Source organism: Solanum tuberosum, unplaced genomic scaffold (assembly GCF_000226075.1).
Source record: "Solanum tuberosum cultivar DM 1-3 516 R44 unplaced genomic scaffold, SolTub_3.0 scf00133, whole genome shotgun sequence".
Taxonomy (NCBI): domain Eukaryota; kingdom Viridiplantae; phylum Streptophyta; class Magnoliopsida; order Solanales; family Solanaceae; genus Solanum; species Solanum tuberosum.
Genome location: NW_006239056.1, coordinates 932,444 through 947,269, shown reverse-complemented (window position 1 = coordinate 947,269; position 14,826 = coordinate 932,444). Strand labels below are relative to the sequence as shown.

Sequence of the window (14,826 nt, the reverse complement as noted above, 5' to 3'; positions counted from 1 at the left end):
GATAGAAATTTAAATCTTATATCTATCTTGTCTCTTTGAGTAACATTTTCCAAGTGGTTATCAATTACACTTTTGTCGTTTCAACTAATTTTTCTTTTGTTTTTTTCCTTTATTCTTTCAAAATTTTCAAGTGTGTTACATTGAGAATTCCTAAAAAATTTAGCATTGTAAATATTTTATATAATTAAATCAAATGTGTATATTAAAATTTAAAACTAGTAGTATTATATATTTTTGACCTATAATTTTTAAACTTTAATGGTTCATATTACAAACTAAAAGTCAAATCGATCAAATTTATATTTAAGATACATTTTTTCGTAATCGTGCACCCATCTAGCCGAAATCCTGGATACGCCTCTGCTTGCAATGGTGCATCAAGCTATTTCACCGAAAATTCTCAAAGCTTCTCCATCATTTTCTTTCTCAAATTGTAAGGGAGAATGAGTTGAATTTTGGTGAGGGAGTAGCTCTGATGATGCTCCATCATCTTCACTAGACGGAATTTCATGAATCAAACCACATGAATTTGTTATTGTTGGAAAGATTTTGAATTTGATTTCGTAGCTTTGTTCAATTATGTTCGAACTATTTCAAAAAGGGTTTCAGGTGGGTTTAAAGTAGAAACGAGGTGGGTTTTTAATTTTGGGTAAAAAATAAATAAAAAATCGGGTTAGTCGTTGAGATGAAGCCACGTGTCCATGAACTGTTAGTCTCAAGGGTAAACACAACTCAAAATATTGACGGTAAGGATATATACAACCTTAAAGTATAACGGAAGGTGTTGACATACCATTTACGATAATTCAGGGTATATTTGTCCTTTTTTCCTTGTATTAATATTGTATATGATATTATAGTTATATTAAATTTTCAGAAATCTAATACAAACTTTAAACAATTATATACATATTTTATATAATTTTTATATATGAAATTGTGAACAAAATTTAAAATACTAAGTGAGATTCGAAGTGTGATTTTTTTCCCTCCAAATTTCAATGTGAGATTTCAAATTGTATTAAAGTTATATGATAATTGTAATTTAAATTTTGTATGTTGTTGTAATTCTGTGAATTTTGTATTATGAAAGTTGTATACAATGTTATCGTATTTGTAGTCCAAAACTCATGAACTTTGTACAAAATATATATATCAATACACATATTTCATACTGATTTAATAAGTTCTTATACACGAATGATGACTAAAATTTTAAGCTTTGTGCGAGATATACATATTTCATATCTATTCTATACAGTTTCATACACGAAAAGTGTGAGCGAACTTTTAAGACTTAAGCATGATGTACATATTTCATATTGATTTCATTCATGAAATATTGAGCGATTTTTTTTTTCAAGTTTGTTGCGAAATTTCTAATATGTTTTGTAAAAACTCATGCTATGTTTAGTAAACATAAAACTCGTCACTTTTTGTATATATGTTTCTTATTATGTATTTATAGGTGATTCTTTCTTTGACGGTATGATTTTAATCTAACATCTCTACTATTCTCTACAAATATCTCGAGTACAACTCTACAAGAAATATGAGTAAAAAACTAAACAATTAATGAACTAATCAACTAAAATGTTAATCTCACATTGTTACAGTTTCACAATAAAACACAAAAAATGACATTTTCTATTCATTATAGGGTTGCGTATCGATCGGTTCGGTTTGATTTTAAATTTTATTGATTTAACTTATCAATTACTAGTTTGTAAACATGCTAAACATTTATTATTTATATGTTATTGATCGTTATCAGTTCAATTATCAATTTAACCATTAAGATTTGATTCAATTGTGTTTTTTTTATTATTGAAAATCACTTAGAAACAAGATGATAAACCAAATGAACCATGCACATGAGTAAACAAATTGCATCTTGCTCAAAAGCAAACACACTCACATTGTAGAATAATCGAGAGTTTGAGACAGTCAGAAATAAAAATATTAAACTAAATTCTAAAAATCAAGGACTTTATATACTAAATGGTATAAAATTCAAACTGTTAAAAATCGATAATCCGATAATAAAAGAAGTCGAAACCGTTACGTAAGCCGTTAAATCCAATAACCCATTATCCATATAACCAATATTTTTTTTTCAATTCAGACATATCAATTTCAATTCGATTTTGAACAACCTTAATGCGATTCCAAACTCTTGAATGAAAAACAAAAGTTTTGTTATGTTAGGATAAAAAAAACTAGTTTGGGTACCAAATTTATAGTTCCCACTTCCATAGTGTCAAAACAACCAAAAATTGATCACCAAAATACACCGGTAATGTAGTTGAATTCTCCGCCCTCTTTCTCTTTCGATGCATTCGAGAAATCCATTTCCATAAAAAACACACAAACCTACGCTTTTCTTTTCTCCATTTCTAAAATCATTCAATTTTTCTTGATTTGTTCGCAAAAATGTCTCATCTTCTTCAATCCACCTTCATCCCCACCACACCCACCACCCTCCGCCGCCGTTCTGTGTTTCCGACGACCCATTTACGGAAAACCCATGTTGTAGAATCGAAGATCCGTGAGATTTTTATGCCAGCACTTAGTTCTACTATGACTGAAGGCAAGATTATCAGTTGGATGAAAACTGAAGGTGATAAACTAGCTAAAGGTGAATCAGTTGTTGTTGTTGAATCGGATAAAGCTGATATGGATGTTGAATCTTTTTATGATGGGTATCTTGCTAGTATTATTGTACCTGAAGGTAGTTCTGCACCTGTTGGTTCTCCAATTGCTCTTCTTGCTGAATCTGAAGATGAAATTTCACTTGCCAAATCGAAAACTCCGACACCCACTTCTACTTCTACTCCGGCTGCTGCTGCAGCTGTAACCGAAGAGGTTTCTACGGTAGCAGCTGCGGTTACGGTTACGTCATCATCCGATGCTGGGCCGGTGAAAATGGCGTCATCTATTCACCCGGCGTCGGAAGGGGGGAAGAGAGTGGTGGCTTCACCGTATGCTAAGAAATTGGCTAAGGAATTGGGGTTGGATTTGAGGGGAGTGGTTGGGAGTGGGCCTAATGGGAGGATTGTGGCAAAGGATGTTGAAGCAGCAGCTGGTTCTGCTCCTATTGGTGTTGCTGCAGCGGCGAAGCCAAGTGGTGGTGCACCAGCGGCTCCAGCAGTAGAATTGGGGACGACTGTGCCATTTACGACAATGCAGAATGCAGTGAGTCGAAATATGGTGGAGAGTTTGGCAGTTCCAACTTTTAGAGTGGGGTATACTATTACTACTAATGCCCTTGATGCTCTCTACAAGAAGGTATGGTTTTTTGCTTTGTATTATTTCCTTGATTAGTTGTAAAAAGATTGGATTTTTTGGGATAAACAGGGAAGTTTATGCTATGTCATAGTTTAGATAAGCTGAAAATTCTAGCTGAAGTGGTATATCTGAAAATCAGTAGAGAAATGTATTTACTGCAATATCTAGATTTTCTTCATTTGGATGAGATTCTCTGAGAATAGGCAAACAGAAGTGGATCTTCTATGCTTTTGTAAATTTTAAGATAAGCAGTTTCATCAATTCAGTTCCTAAATGTATTTGTGAATTTGTAGGTCAAGTCGAAAGGAGTGACAATGACAGCATTGTTGGCAAAAGCCACAGCACTTGCATTGGTGAAACATCCTGTTGTGAACTCTAGTTGTAGAGATGGGAAGAGTTTCACATATAACAGTAGTATTAACATTGCTGTTGCAGTGGCCATAGATGGTGGCTTGATTACTCCTGTACTTCAGGATGCTGACAAGGTTAGTTTGAAAATCATTTTTTAATATTCTGATTTCACATATAGACGGTCTACCTTCATCTGGTTATCGTGAGGTGATTGATTTGATTAAATATTCCTTCCAGGTTGATTTATACTCATTGTCAAGGAAATGGAAGGAGTTGGTTGATAAGGCCCGGGCTAAGCAACTTCAACCCCATGAATACACCACAGGTATGCTATTACGTTTGATGAGTGATCAGTCTTTGATTTGACAGAGGTGTTCATGTATATACCTATCACCAGCCGATCATATTGTTGCACTGCAACTGCCTGTCTTTATATAGGGTGGTTTTCTCGAACTAGATTCTTTAACTTGGATATTAGCTTACATAAAGTCCATATGACTAAGGCTCACACGCACTCAGTAGACTGATACATGCCTAGAACTGATTAAGAGATAGGAATTGCTCTGCTACTAAGAGATATATATTTGGAGATAGCATTTAATGTTTCTTCAAAGCTCCTCTTCCATATGTGCATGCTCCTCGCCTTGAATTTGAGAACTTGTAACTTATTATCAAAAAGCTGGTATTATAGTTTGATGTTTGAGCCAAGTTGCCTCCAAAACTCCAAATGAGAAAATTGAGGTAGTCCTACTAATCCAGTTTCATGCATTACGGGTGGTTTAGCCACCTTATGAACTGAGGCTACAACATAGAACAAATAGTTGGTTACTTTTTTTTTTTTTTAAATCAGTAGTTGGTGTTGCTAGGCTTGTTTCTTGAAGTTTCATGGTCCAACTTCAGAAAACAAGAATTTGGCACTTATGACGGCTTAAAATACTACAAATTGTTTTTTTAGTGGGTCAAGTCCAGACTGCTAGTAAAGTGAGTTTTTGTTCCACTTCATTTTCATGGGGGCATAACTTCACAGCCACAAATAAGTTATTCCCCTTCTTTATGGTTTAGCATCATGGTGTTCTCATGTTGTTAGAGATTTATTCTTTACTTAGTGCTGATGCATGTGTGAATGTTGTTATGGGAACTTGTTGGAGAGACTGATGAAGATAAAAAGAAAATTTACTCCATCTTGATTTTATGTGATTCTGTTTGATTGGATTCAAAATTTAAGATGTTAGTCTGATAAAATTATTAATGAAATTACTTTACCTATAAAATTGTGTAGTACCCTCTCTCCCTCTCAAAATGCTTTGTTTGTTACTTTTAGTTGTGATATATTGTCATTTGTTAAATCAGAACTTTTAAACGTTTATATCCCACAAAGAGTTTCATGTGATCCCTGCTCACTGTTTGTATACACCTCAATTGCTGATATATTTTTTTTTTAATAAAATTAATTGGAATGAAAGGGAGAGCAGAATGGATACAAAGGATTAATCTAGCAGACCGCAATCAAGTAGATTAGAGCACAATTGCAAAAGACAAAGCCACCACATTTTCCCCAACAAATACTAAACAACTCATGTTTTTTACTTTTCTCGTAATAATCTTGTTGTGGACTACCAAAATTGGGATAATGAGTAATCAAAGAAAATTGAAGAATTAACACAGCCGCCTGTTCACCCGTTTAAACTAGAAATAGCTGGCGGATGAGTAGTATATGTATTATATATGTATAATTTATGTATACAGATTAGGAAAAGTAAACAGTAAATCCAATCGGTTATTTAGTATGACAGAAAAGACCATTATCGAAGTTCTAATTTTTTTTGAACTTGGTAACTTTGTATTATATCACAATACGACCCATGTACTGTAACCTTATATACAAGTGTACTCCTGATTTCACTTGTCTACGTCTAAATTGAGTCTAACACATCAATAGTAGAGACAATGTCATTAGAGTATAACTGATTACACAAAAAGCTAAAAGTAAATGCAGTTTAGTTTAACTTTCTTGCACATTGTTCTCTATGCTCTCAGAACATCTTGAATTCCTTTCTTTCCAAACAGCCCACCAGATAGCCCGCGGGATAATTCTCCATCTACCTCTGTCCTTAGCATGTACACCTGCTTCCTCCCAGCATAGTAATGCCTCAGCCACCTTCCTGGGCATTGTCCAGGAGATGCCTTTGAGGCTTAGGAATATTCTCCACAGATGATGGGTGTACTTGCAATGTAAAAATAGATGCTTAACAGTCTCAGATGTTTCACCACATAGGAAGCACCTGGAACACAAGGTTCTCCCCCTCTTCATAACATTGTCCTGTGTAAGGACTGCTTCCTTAGCCATTGACCAGACAAAACAGGAGACTTTGTGAGGGATTCTGCTCTTCCATATTTGCTTCCAAGGCCAACTTGAGCACTGTTGATCTGTCTGATCCATCAACTTGTAGGATTTGTTGACTTTGAACACTCCCTTGTCATCTCCTGTCCACCACAATTTATCCTCACCTGGCTGTAGTCCAGTGAAAGTGTTCACAGTGTTTAAAAATTCAGCAACTCTCACTATTTCCCAATCATTAAGGTTTCTTCTGAAAATGAAATTCCATCCTTGTGGTGACCAAAGATCTGCTATAGTGCTTTGTTGAAACATGATTAGGTTGTAGATGTCTGGAAAGAGATCTTAAAACTTTGGAAAGTGGTATAACAATGTTACTAAAAGAACAATGTATGTCATTCTTGGGATATCACAAACGAGGACACAAGTTCAGAATGTTGGGAGTACTTTTTATTCATTGGAATAGTTGGTTTGCTTCTTTTATAAGGTATCAACTCCTACTTCCAGCGAAAATCTGTCCTTTCTGTTTTTATTTTTCCTGGGTTTTAGTTGGGGTTGGGCAGAGAGTTGAGCATTCTACTTTGCAAGATATTACTAACTGGCAACTTGATAGGTTAGGATGCTTATGTTCCTGTATTTTTTGTTTAATGCTCAAGCTAAGCAAGTCACTTCTAATTAGGACCATATCTATATTAGTGAGATATGTATAGCAATCTCACAGTTACTATTCTCAAAATATAAAATAGCATAGCTATCTTAAATAGTTTCCTTAAAACAAAAATGTTTTTTATTTATCCAACTTTCTGGACATTTTCTGAGATTGAGAATGTTGCAAGCAATTGAAAGGGAAAGGAGGTGAAACGATTGAATGAGGATAAACCTTTCAAGTTTCATCAAAGTCAAACTTAAATTTTTCAAGTTTAACCTTAAAAATGAGTAGGGTAGGATGATGAAGCATACTACATGACCTTGTTGGATTTTCTTTTCTTTTCTCTCTATTCCGAATGCTCATCATATTCTTCAATTGGATCTTCAAGACATTCTTGACAAGAACATTTAATGTCCTATGGATAGTGACCTGTGAATGGATCTTTGAACCACCATACACTGTTACATTCTGAATTGAAATGTTAATCCAGTGTTTCCGCAAGGCCTTGTAATAACGGGAATCATAGAATGATAAACATTATAGTAGAGATTTCATTATGGCAGCGAAAGCCTAGCATTAATTCAGTTTATGCACTATAGTAGAAACAACTACTAAAAGCATTTAACACCCTACAGTCATTTAAGGATCAATCACCCATATATTAAAGGAAAAATCAAGGGAGAATTTAGCTAGATGAAGACATTTTATTATACCATAATTTTTGCAAAGGTTATAAGATGTTTTCCAACTACTACAAAGGCTCTTTATACAAGAGATGGAAAATTAGTACTTCACTTATTGAATATATATAGTACAAGTGGAATTCAAATAACATGAATAGTAGTCTTATACACATAAAAGACATAAAAACTTAATGCTTGAAAAGTAATAGTGAGGAATCTCTGACATTGTAGAGACTTAATAGGTAATGGGCAAGACATAGGAAATGATAGGGATTGTTCATGAACTAGAGAACAAATCATAGGATAGAGTTATTAAGCACGTCAAACAAGACAAGTGATAATTGGATGTTATGGCAAAAGGACCCTGGAATAATGATCTGCATGGCACGAGATAATGGAATGTTGTATAAAGAGACGGGGTATTGTTTTTTTTGGAATTGAACCCATCAACAGTGATTTTCATGGCTTGGGATGATGGAGTTTTTATGGCAAGACATGGGATAATTGGCTTTTATGGTAAGGGGCCCATAAATAATGTTTTGCATGCATGCAATAGTGAGATTTAACAACAAGATGTGACTAGACAAAAGATAGTGGACAAACATGGAGACAAGACACGACTAAACAAAAAATGGTGGTCTTGAAAGATGGGATTTGGATTTTAATTGGAAATTATGGTGATATAAAATGGCTTGGGCCATATTTCTTCTCTCCTATGATACACTTGTTTTGTTGGAAAATTATTTTCTGAGCTTTGGAGTACTCTTCATTGGGCCATATTTCTTCTCTCCTATGATATAGGATAAGGCAATTCTGGAAGCTAACAACAACAACATACCCAATGTAATCCCACAAGTGGGGTCTAGGGAGGGTAGGTTTTACTCCAAACTGGATATGAGTAAACCATGAATTTTCCATTTTCTAGAAAAATCATTCAGAATTTGCAAAGTGATGAATTGTTCTCATGGAGTTGTAAGAATAGAATGTTGATTGAGTTCTGAAGCAACAACATAATCTCTTACTCATGTGGGCCTGCATTGGACCAAGGAACGAATATGGATCCATGGGGATAGTTACTTCTTGGCAAAAGCAGAATAAGGAATATAAGAGGACATGGATGATACTTTTTGCTCTTGGTAGGACATCAATTTCATGCAAGTAATATTTTTTTGAAAGAGTAGAAGACATCAATATTTACACGAGAATGAACAAGGTTGGAAGATGAAGATGTTTCCGGCATGATCTTACAAACAACCTCTTCCTCCAAACTAAGGGGTTTGGCTCTCATACCACAAGGTCAATCTTGGCTATGGAAGAAGAATATTTTAAGATCAGAGGATAATGACTAAGTGCATTCCAGAGGAGATAACCAAAGAAGAAGGGAGTTGGGATTATACTTCTAATTATCCTTATTGGGAAAATGTAAAGGAAGCACTCAAGAAGTATTATGCAATTTTTCAAGATTCTCAAGAGTCAAGACCTAAACGGAATTGATGCTACAGAATTTGTTAGGATTAATTTAAATGGCAGGCATTTTTGACCCTTTTCCGTAATTGTTATCATTCCAGTACTACAGTCTACATTCACCCCTTGTGGGTCACTTGAACTGCCAAGGAAGGTGGAATCTGCAGCACAGGGGGTTATCTGTCTTCTGGCCCCTGTTACACTATTGATATCCCTTCTTCTAGGGCATGTTCTCACCTTCAGAATGCTTAATTTCCATTTTGTTTATTTTTTATGTCCATTTTCTGTTGTTGGTGAAGTAGATATTTACTTTGATGCCTTTGCACTTTTTCGATGGTCTCCTATTGTTTTCTGCGTATCAACAATAATCTTGTAGACTAAATCGCCTAACTATTTAGAGGTATTGATGTTAAAGCCCGTAAATGATTACGCAGCTGTTCATGCATTTATGCTGGAAGCATGTGCATTATCTCCTCTTGCAAGTAGAGATTAGGCCAGTTTGTTGTAATTTGGCATGATTTTTCTGCACTGAAATAGTGATTAGTTTGAACTTTGGATGTACTCGATCAAAGATGCCAATTGACCAAATATCAAATAATGAGAAAGGGAATGTCTATTTCTTGTTTCCATGGCAGGAGATTAGTTAAGTTAGTTGTGTTTAGTGATTTTTTTTTTACAGTACAACAACAACTATACCTTAGTCCCTGACAAGTTGGGGTCGGCTATATGAATCCCCACTTCTTCATTTAAGCTCATTTCTTGCATCCAGCTGACTTCTCTGCTTTTGCATGTCCAAGGTTCTTGTTGTTCATATGTTGTTTAGGAGTTTGATTGTTTTGGCTGTTGGGATTTGTACTGCAGGCACTTTTACTCTATCCAACCTTGGGATGTTTGGCGTTGACCGTTTTGATGCCATCTTACCGCCAGGAACTGTAAGTCCCAGTCATAGATACTCATGTGTTTGCTATATTTCCTCCTGCCTGATATGTGAATACTTCTGGTATTGTTTCTCACATTGGTTCAACTCTTGTCTAGGGTGCAATCATGGCTGTAGGAGCATCTCAGCCCACACTTGTTGGCACCAAAGATGGTCAAATTGGCATGAAAAATCAAATGCAGGTAGAATGATGATTTATGTTTGCTCTTGGCATGCTAGTTCTTTTTCTCAAATAAACGTTTAGGATTATGCAATTATCAAATGCTTAAATTATAAATTGTTAAAATATTTCAGGTCAATGTCACTGCTGATCATCGAGTAATATATGGTGCTGAATTGGCGGCTTTCCTGCAAACCTTAGCACAGATAATTGAGGATCCTAAAGACCTTACTCTTTAGGCTCTTGTCCTCATTGTGGGAGATTAGATGTTTTGTAGTGTAATTTGCTCGAGTTTCAGCCAGGAGCTTCATGGAGTGGACAGAAAACGATATGCTATAACATCTGAAGCATCATCTTAGTCACAATTCAGAAGATGAATGGAAATGGATGGTTAGAGGTCATTTTTTCGCATGGTTAATCTTTTCTTTTTATTGAAGTGTAAACTCATGAGGACATTTTTCATGGCTGCGATAAATTATGGCCTCAAGATGAGCTCTTTGTTGCTTCATCATTCAAATATTGTTGCAAAGAATGTTGCAAAACTTTCTATTGATTCTATATTTAAGAGTGTTCTGCAATTTCAGTTCTATCTGCAGTTCACTATTGCCATTAGAAAATTACTTCTTTTCGTGCTTCAATATGCCATTTAATATGATGTTCCACAAGAAAAACAACTAAGACAAGGGCTGTGTCAGCACCTTCCTTTTGTGTTTTTTCTTATAAACATGAAAACCCCAGAAGTGTCGTGATAAGTAATCATTTTTTTTTTCAATTTTTATACAATCTTACCAAATAAGCACATTACAATTCATAAGCATGATTTCAAAATATTCTAAGATGCCACATTGATAAATCACACATTTTTATGTTTCATTTATAAATAAATGTTTACAATTACAAGTTTTTTTAATGCACATAAAGATCAATTAGTCAACAATAGTAATAACTAATTTTAATAATCCTTTCATGTGGTTAGATTAATCTTTTCACGTTCACCATGAGTTTTTTTTTGCAAAATATAAAATAATGGGTCTTTTTTTCAAAAGATAAACTTATGGGATCAAATTATACATTTTAAAAAAAAACTTGAAATCATAATGTGGAATCCCAAATTCTGCTTTTTGAAGGATTAGAAATTTAAAATTATGATCTCAAATCGTATGTTCAAACACCTACTTAATTTGTCTTTAAACATGAAAATGTAAGGGATTTGATATACTAAGGGGGTGTTTTAAAGAAGTTTTGTTATACAAATTGGATTCACTCCCAAAGACCTTTTATATATAATATATATATATATTACACATGAACAAGAAAAATGGACTATGTTACACTGAGAACTAACATCATATTCAAAGTTATGTAACTACTATCATCATATATCTATATGTTTACATTAATATAATATGTATAAACTGGCAAAACTGGCATATTCTGCATAGCTCACAACACCTTCACCACTTGCAGCTCCTCCCCAAAAGAAAAAGAAGAAAACCATCTTGGCTGTTTTCTCCTTAACTTTCCTTTGACATCCGATTACCTTGCATGGAGAAGCACTCGAAGCACACTCTTCATCTTTGGCCGGCCTTCTGGTGATACACTGACACAAGCTAGAGCCAATTTGAGGACTGCTAACATCTGGCTCCTAATGTTGAGCGATGTCTTAGAAATGCTAGAATCCAGAATGTGATCCCACTTGCTGTGCTTCTCAGAGTTGCTCAGCACTGACTTGGCTAACTCGGTTCCCTGACTAACTGCAGGCCTTCCTGTCAACAATTCCAGCAGGACAACCCCAAAGCTATATACATTTCCAGCCATTGTGACTCTCATTGTGTATGCATATTCTGTAACACAAAAAGGAAATGCATCACTTAATATATGCTCAACTTTGAGGCTTCTCATGTTACATTTTAACCCGCTCCTCCCTCTCTAGGCTATACTGACACACTGTTTCACTTTAGATATCGAAAGACAGTTCAACACCGTTTCATGGTGGGAGGATATAATGAAGTGTTTAAGTTCGAAAACAACAATAACTATATGAAGATTAAACACAAAAAGATGAGTTTAAAGCATGGTACGACAGTTAGGACAAAAAACGTCACATTACCCTTAAGGAGTATAAATCAATGTCGAAGGATCTTAAACTTTAACCATTAACCAAGTAATAGTTCATTACCTGGAGGAATATAACCGACAGAACCAGCAACAGCAGAAAAGCTGCCTGTGCTCTTCGAAGGATCCATCACCTTGTAGAGTTCAATGTCTCCTATCTGAGCCTCATTCTGGGACTTCAAGAGAATGCTCTTGCTGGAAAGGTCGAGGAGGAGGATTGGACCCTTTTCACATCCATGAAGAAAAGCTAAACCCTGAGCTACTCCAATAGCTATGCTGTAGCGACTTGCCCAATCTAACGAGTAGCCCAAGCTACCACGAAGAACATCATATAATGAGCCAATGGGGGCAAATTCGTAGAAGAGATAAGCACTATCAGCAGCCAAAAGATAGCCTAGTGGAATCATGACATTTGAATTATTCAGCTTTCCAATATTTTTTAGCTCTTCCCCAAATAGTTCATGGCTTCCCAACTGAAATATTTTGTCACTCCAATTAAGCTTCTTGACAAAATAGGTTGTACCTGATGGCATAACAGCTTTATAGTAGGTTGAAAATCTTGTCTTGAACACAACATTTGAGGGATCAGACACTGCTACCATTGCCTTTGTGAAGTCTATATTTGACTTGTGAATGCTGTTTGCAGTTAAAACCTTTCCCTGAACGACAGGGGATTGAGAAATTTCTAATCCTGAGTGAAAATGTTCATCATTGATCCTGTAATATCTTCTAGAGATTGAAATAGCAATCACCACGAAAACGGCAATTGTTGCTACACATGCAATTGGGACAACAACTGCAACAACTATTGATTTTCTCTTTTTTGCAGCAGCTTGTGGTGGCACAACTGGGGAAGGATAGATCAGACCCCCATTTCCATCTGTCTCAACACTGACAAAGCTTCCAAACTTTGGAACAACTCCAGACAGTTGATTGTTTGAAAGCACCAACCTAGTCAAGCCTCCCATTCCCGTCAGGTAGTCTGGAATCTGACCCGAGAACCTGTTGTAAGAGAGATCCAAAACTTCCAATGAAGTCAATCTAGAAAAACTACTTGGTATAGGTCCTTGAAAAAGATTGTGACTCAGATTCAAAGAAATCTGTAAACTCAAAGGCATATCAGGAATAGGCCCACTGAGTTGGTTCCCTCCAAATTGGAGTTCTAACAGCACATTTAAGTTACTAATGTCAACCGGAATTCGACCACTTAGATTATTCCCCTGCAAATTCAAGTTTGTGAGACTTCTCAAACTTGATAACGAACTTGGAATGGAACCAGTCAATGAATTCGAGCTGAAATTGAGCCTCTGCAATCTGTTCAACTGTGAAATGTTACTTGGAATTTCTCCAACTAGATTATTGGACTGAAGACTCAGTACCTGAAGATTAGAAATATCACCCAACTCAACAGGAATAACACCACTCAGCTTATTCTGGGCTAAGTTCAAAAGGGCCAGCTTTTGGCACTTTCCCAATTCAGAAGGAATTGGTCCAGTTAACTGGTTGTTGTCCAGTTCCAAGTAGGTCAAACTTTGAAGGCTTTCAAAAGAAGCAGATGGAAATGACCCATTCAAAGCATTTTGCCCCAATCTCAACCTGATCAAATTTATCGACATGTTTGAAGGAACAGGTCCCTCTAACTTATTGGAAGTGAGATCAACAAACTGCAAATTCATTGGGAATAAGAGGTCCTGAGGAATAGTACCATTTAATCTGTTAAAACTGAGGTCCAAATTCCTCAGGTATGTGGTTATACCAAAGGGTATATTTCCAACAAAATTATTCTGATTTGCAGCAAAACGCGTCAGCGTTGTGATATTCCTAAGGGATTGTGGGATTGTGCCACTCAAATTATTGGCTGACAAAATCAAAACTTGCAATTTGGAAAGTTCACCTAATCTATCAGGAATTACACCAGATAGGCTGTTTAGAGATAGGTCAATCAAAGTTAAGTTGCCAAAGTTCACAATTTGAGTGGGGAATTCACCTTCAAAAGAATTTGCAGAAAGATGAAGCTCCTCCAGAAGAATAAATTTTCCAAGACTGGTAGGAACTGGACCATTAAACATGTTAAAGCTAAGGTTCAAACTCTTGAGTGAGTCTAATCCATCCAACTGCAAGTCAACTTTCCCATTCATGTTATTGTAAGAAAAGTCCAAAGACTCCAACTTTCCAAAACCAGTGAAAGTAGGCAAAAAACCCCCCAATTTATTCCCACTAAAGTTCAACAATTTCAACCCACTAATTCCCCCACAAACAGTGATGAACTCATTTGGGATAGAGCTCAAAAAGTTTTGGGAAACATCAAGAGACTCCAAAGTATCAATTTGACAAATAAAAGGCAAGAATTCAGAGCTAGAAATAGAGAACAATGAAAAGGTGACTTTGGTAAGGGAAGAATTATTAGAATTGCAAGAAACCCCTTTCCAAGAACATGGGGTTGAAGCTTTATCAGTTCCATTCCATACAAAAGAAGCACCAGTATCATTCTGAAACAGATCATAGACACTTCTCATGACATTAATTTGATTTGGGGGCAATTGAGAAAACACAATTTGAAGAGAAAAAGACAAGAATATAGTAATAACTATATGGGGAGCATACCTTAAGTTCATTTTTTTTTTGTTTTTGGCTTTGACAGTCAGAAAGCTGAAAACTTCAAGAAAATGATAATGGGTTTCAAGAAAATCTATGTACAAGATTTGCATATACTCTCTGAGCTCAGGTGAAATAAGGGGAGGGAACAAAGGAACAAATGTTTTGTGTTTCATATGCATAGAGAAAAGAATGGAGAAAAAAAGGAAATTTTGTTGGGCACTTGGTTGTGGGGGTAAGTGGGGTAGG

General features: G+C 35.6%; 2 protein-coding genes across 2 annotated transcripts; one reads left to right on the top strand and one right to left on the bottom strand.

The window, feature by feature from the left end:
• Window positions 1–2,234: 2,234 nt before the first annotated feature.
• LOC102589456 (dihydrolipoyllysine-residue acetyltransferase component 5 of pyruvate dehydrogenase complex, chloroplastic) lies at window positions 2,235–10,479 on the top strand. Its single transcript, XM_006351094.2, has 6 exons — window positions 2,235–3,288; window positions 3,582–3,773; window positions 3,877–3,964; window positions 9,632–9,702; window positions 9,806–9,889; window positions 10,002–10,479. The coding sequence occupies exons 1-6, from the start codon at window positions 2,434–2,436 to the stop codon at window positions 10,104–10,106; spliced, it is 1,395 nt and encodes a 464-aa protein (XP_006351156.1). The 5' UTR covers window positions 2,235–2,433; the 3' UTR covers window positions 10,107–10,479.
• A 647-nt stretch (window positions 10,480–11,126) lies between these two features.
• Window positions 11,127–14,772, bottom strand: LOC102589131 (leucine-rich repeat receptor-like tyrosine-protein kinase PXC3). The gene is made up of 2 exons (XM_006351093.2): window positions 12,047–14,772; window positions 11,127–11,711 (listed from the first exon to the last, which is right to left on the bottom strand). Exons 1-2 carry the CDS (start codon window positions 14,757–14,759, stop codon window positions 11,404–11,406), a joined length of 3,021 nt encoding a protein of 1,006 aa, XP_006351155.1. The 5' UTR covers window positions 14,760–14,772; the 3' UTR covers window positions 11,127–11,403.
• Between the last annotated feature and the right edge of the window lie 54 nt (window positions 14,773–14,826).

Coding starts and splice junctions, on each gene's coding strand:
- LOC102589456 (XM_006351094.2), top strand. CDS start 2,434: ATGTCTCATCTTCTTCAATCCACCTTCATCCCCACCACACCCACCACC. Junction 9,703..9,805: donor CCATCTTACCGCCAGGAACT/GTAAGTCCCAGT, acceptor ACTCTTGTCTAG/GGTGCAATCATGGCTGTAGG. Junction 9,890..10,001: donor GCATGAAAAATCAAATGCAG/GTAGAATGATGA, acceptor AAAATATTTCAG/GTCAATGTCACTGCTGATCA.
- LOC102589131 (XM_006351093.2), bottom strand. CDS start 14,759: ATGCATATGAAACACAAAACATTTGTTCCTTTGTTCCCTCCCCTTATT. Junction 11,712..12,046: donor TGTCGGTTATATTCCTCCAG/GTAATGAACTAT, acceptor TTTGTGTTACAG/AATATGCATACACAATGAGA.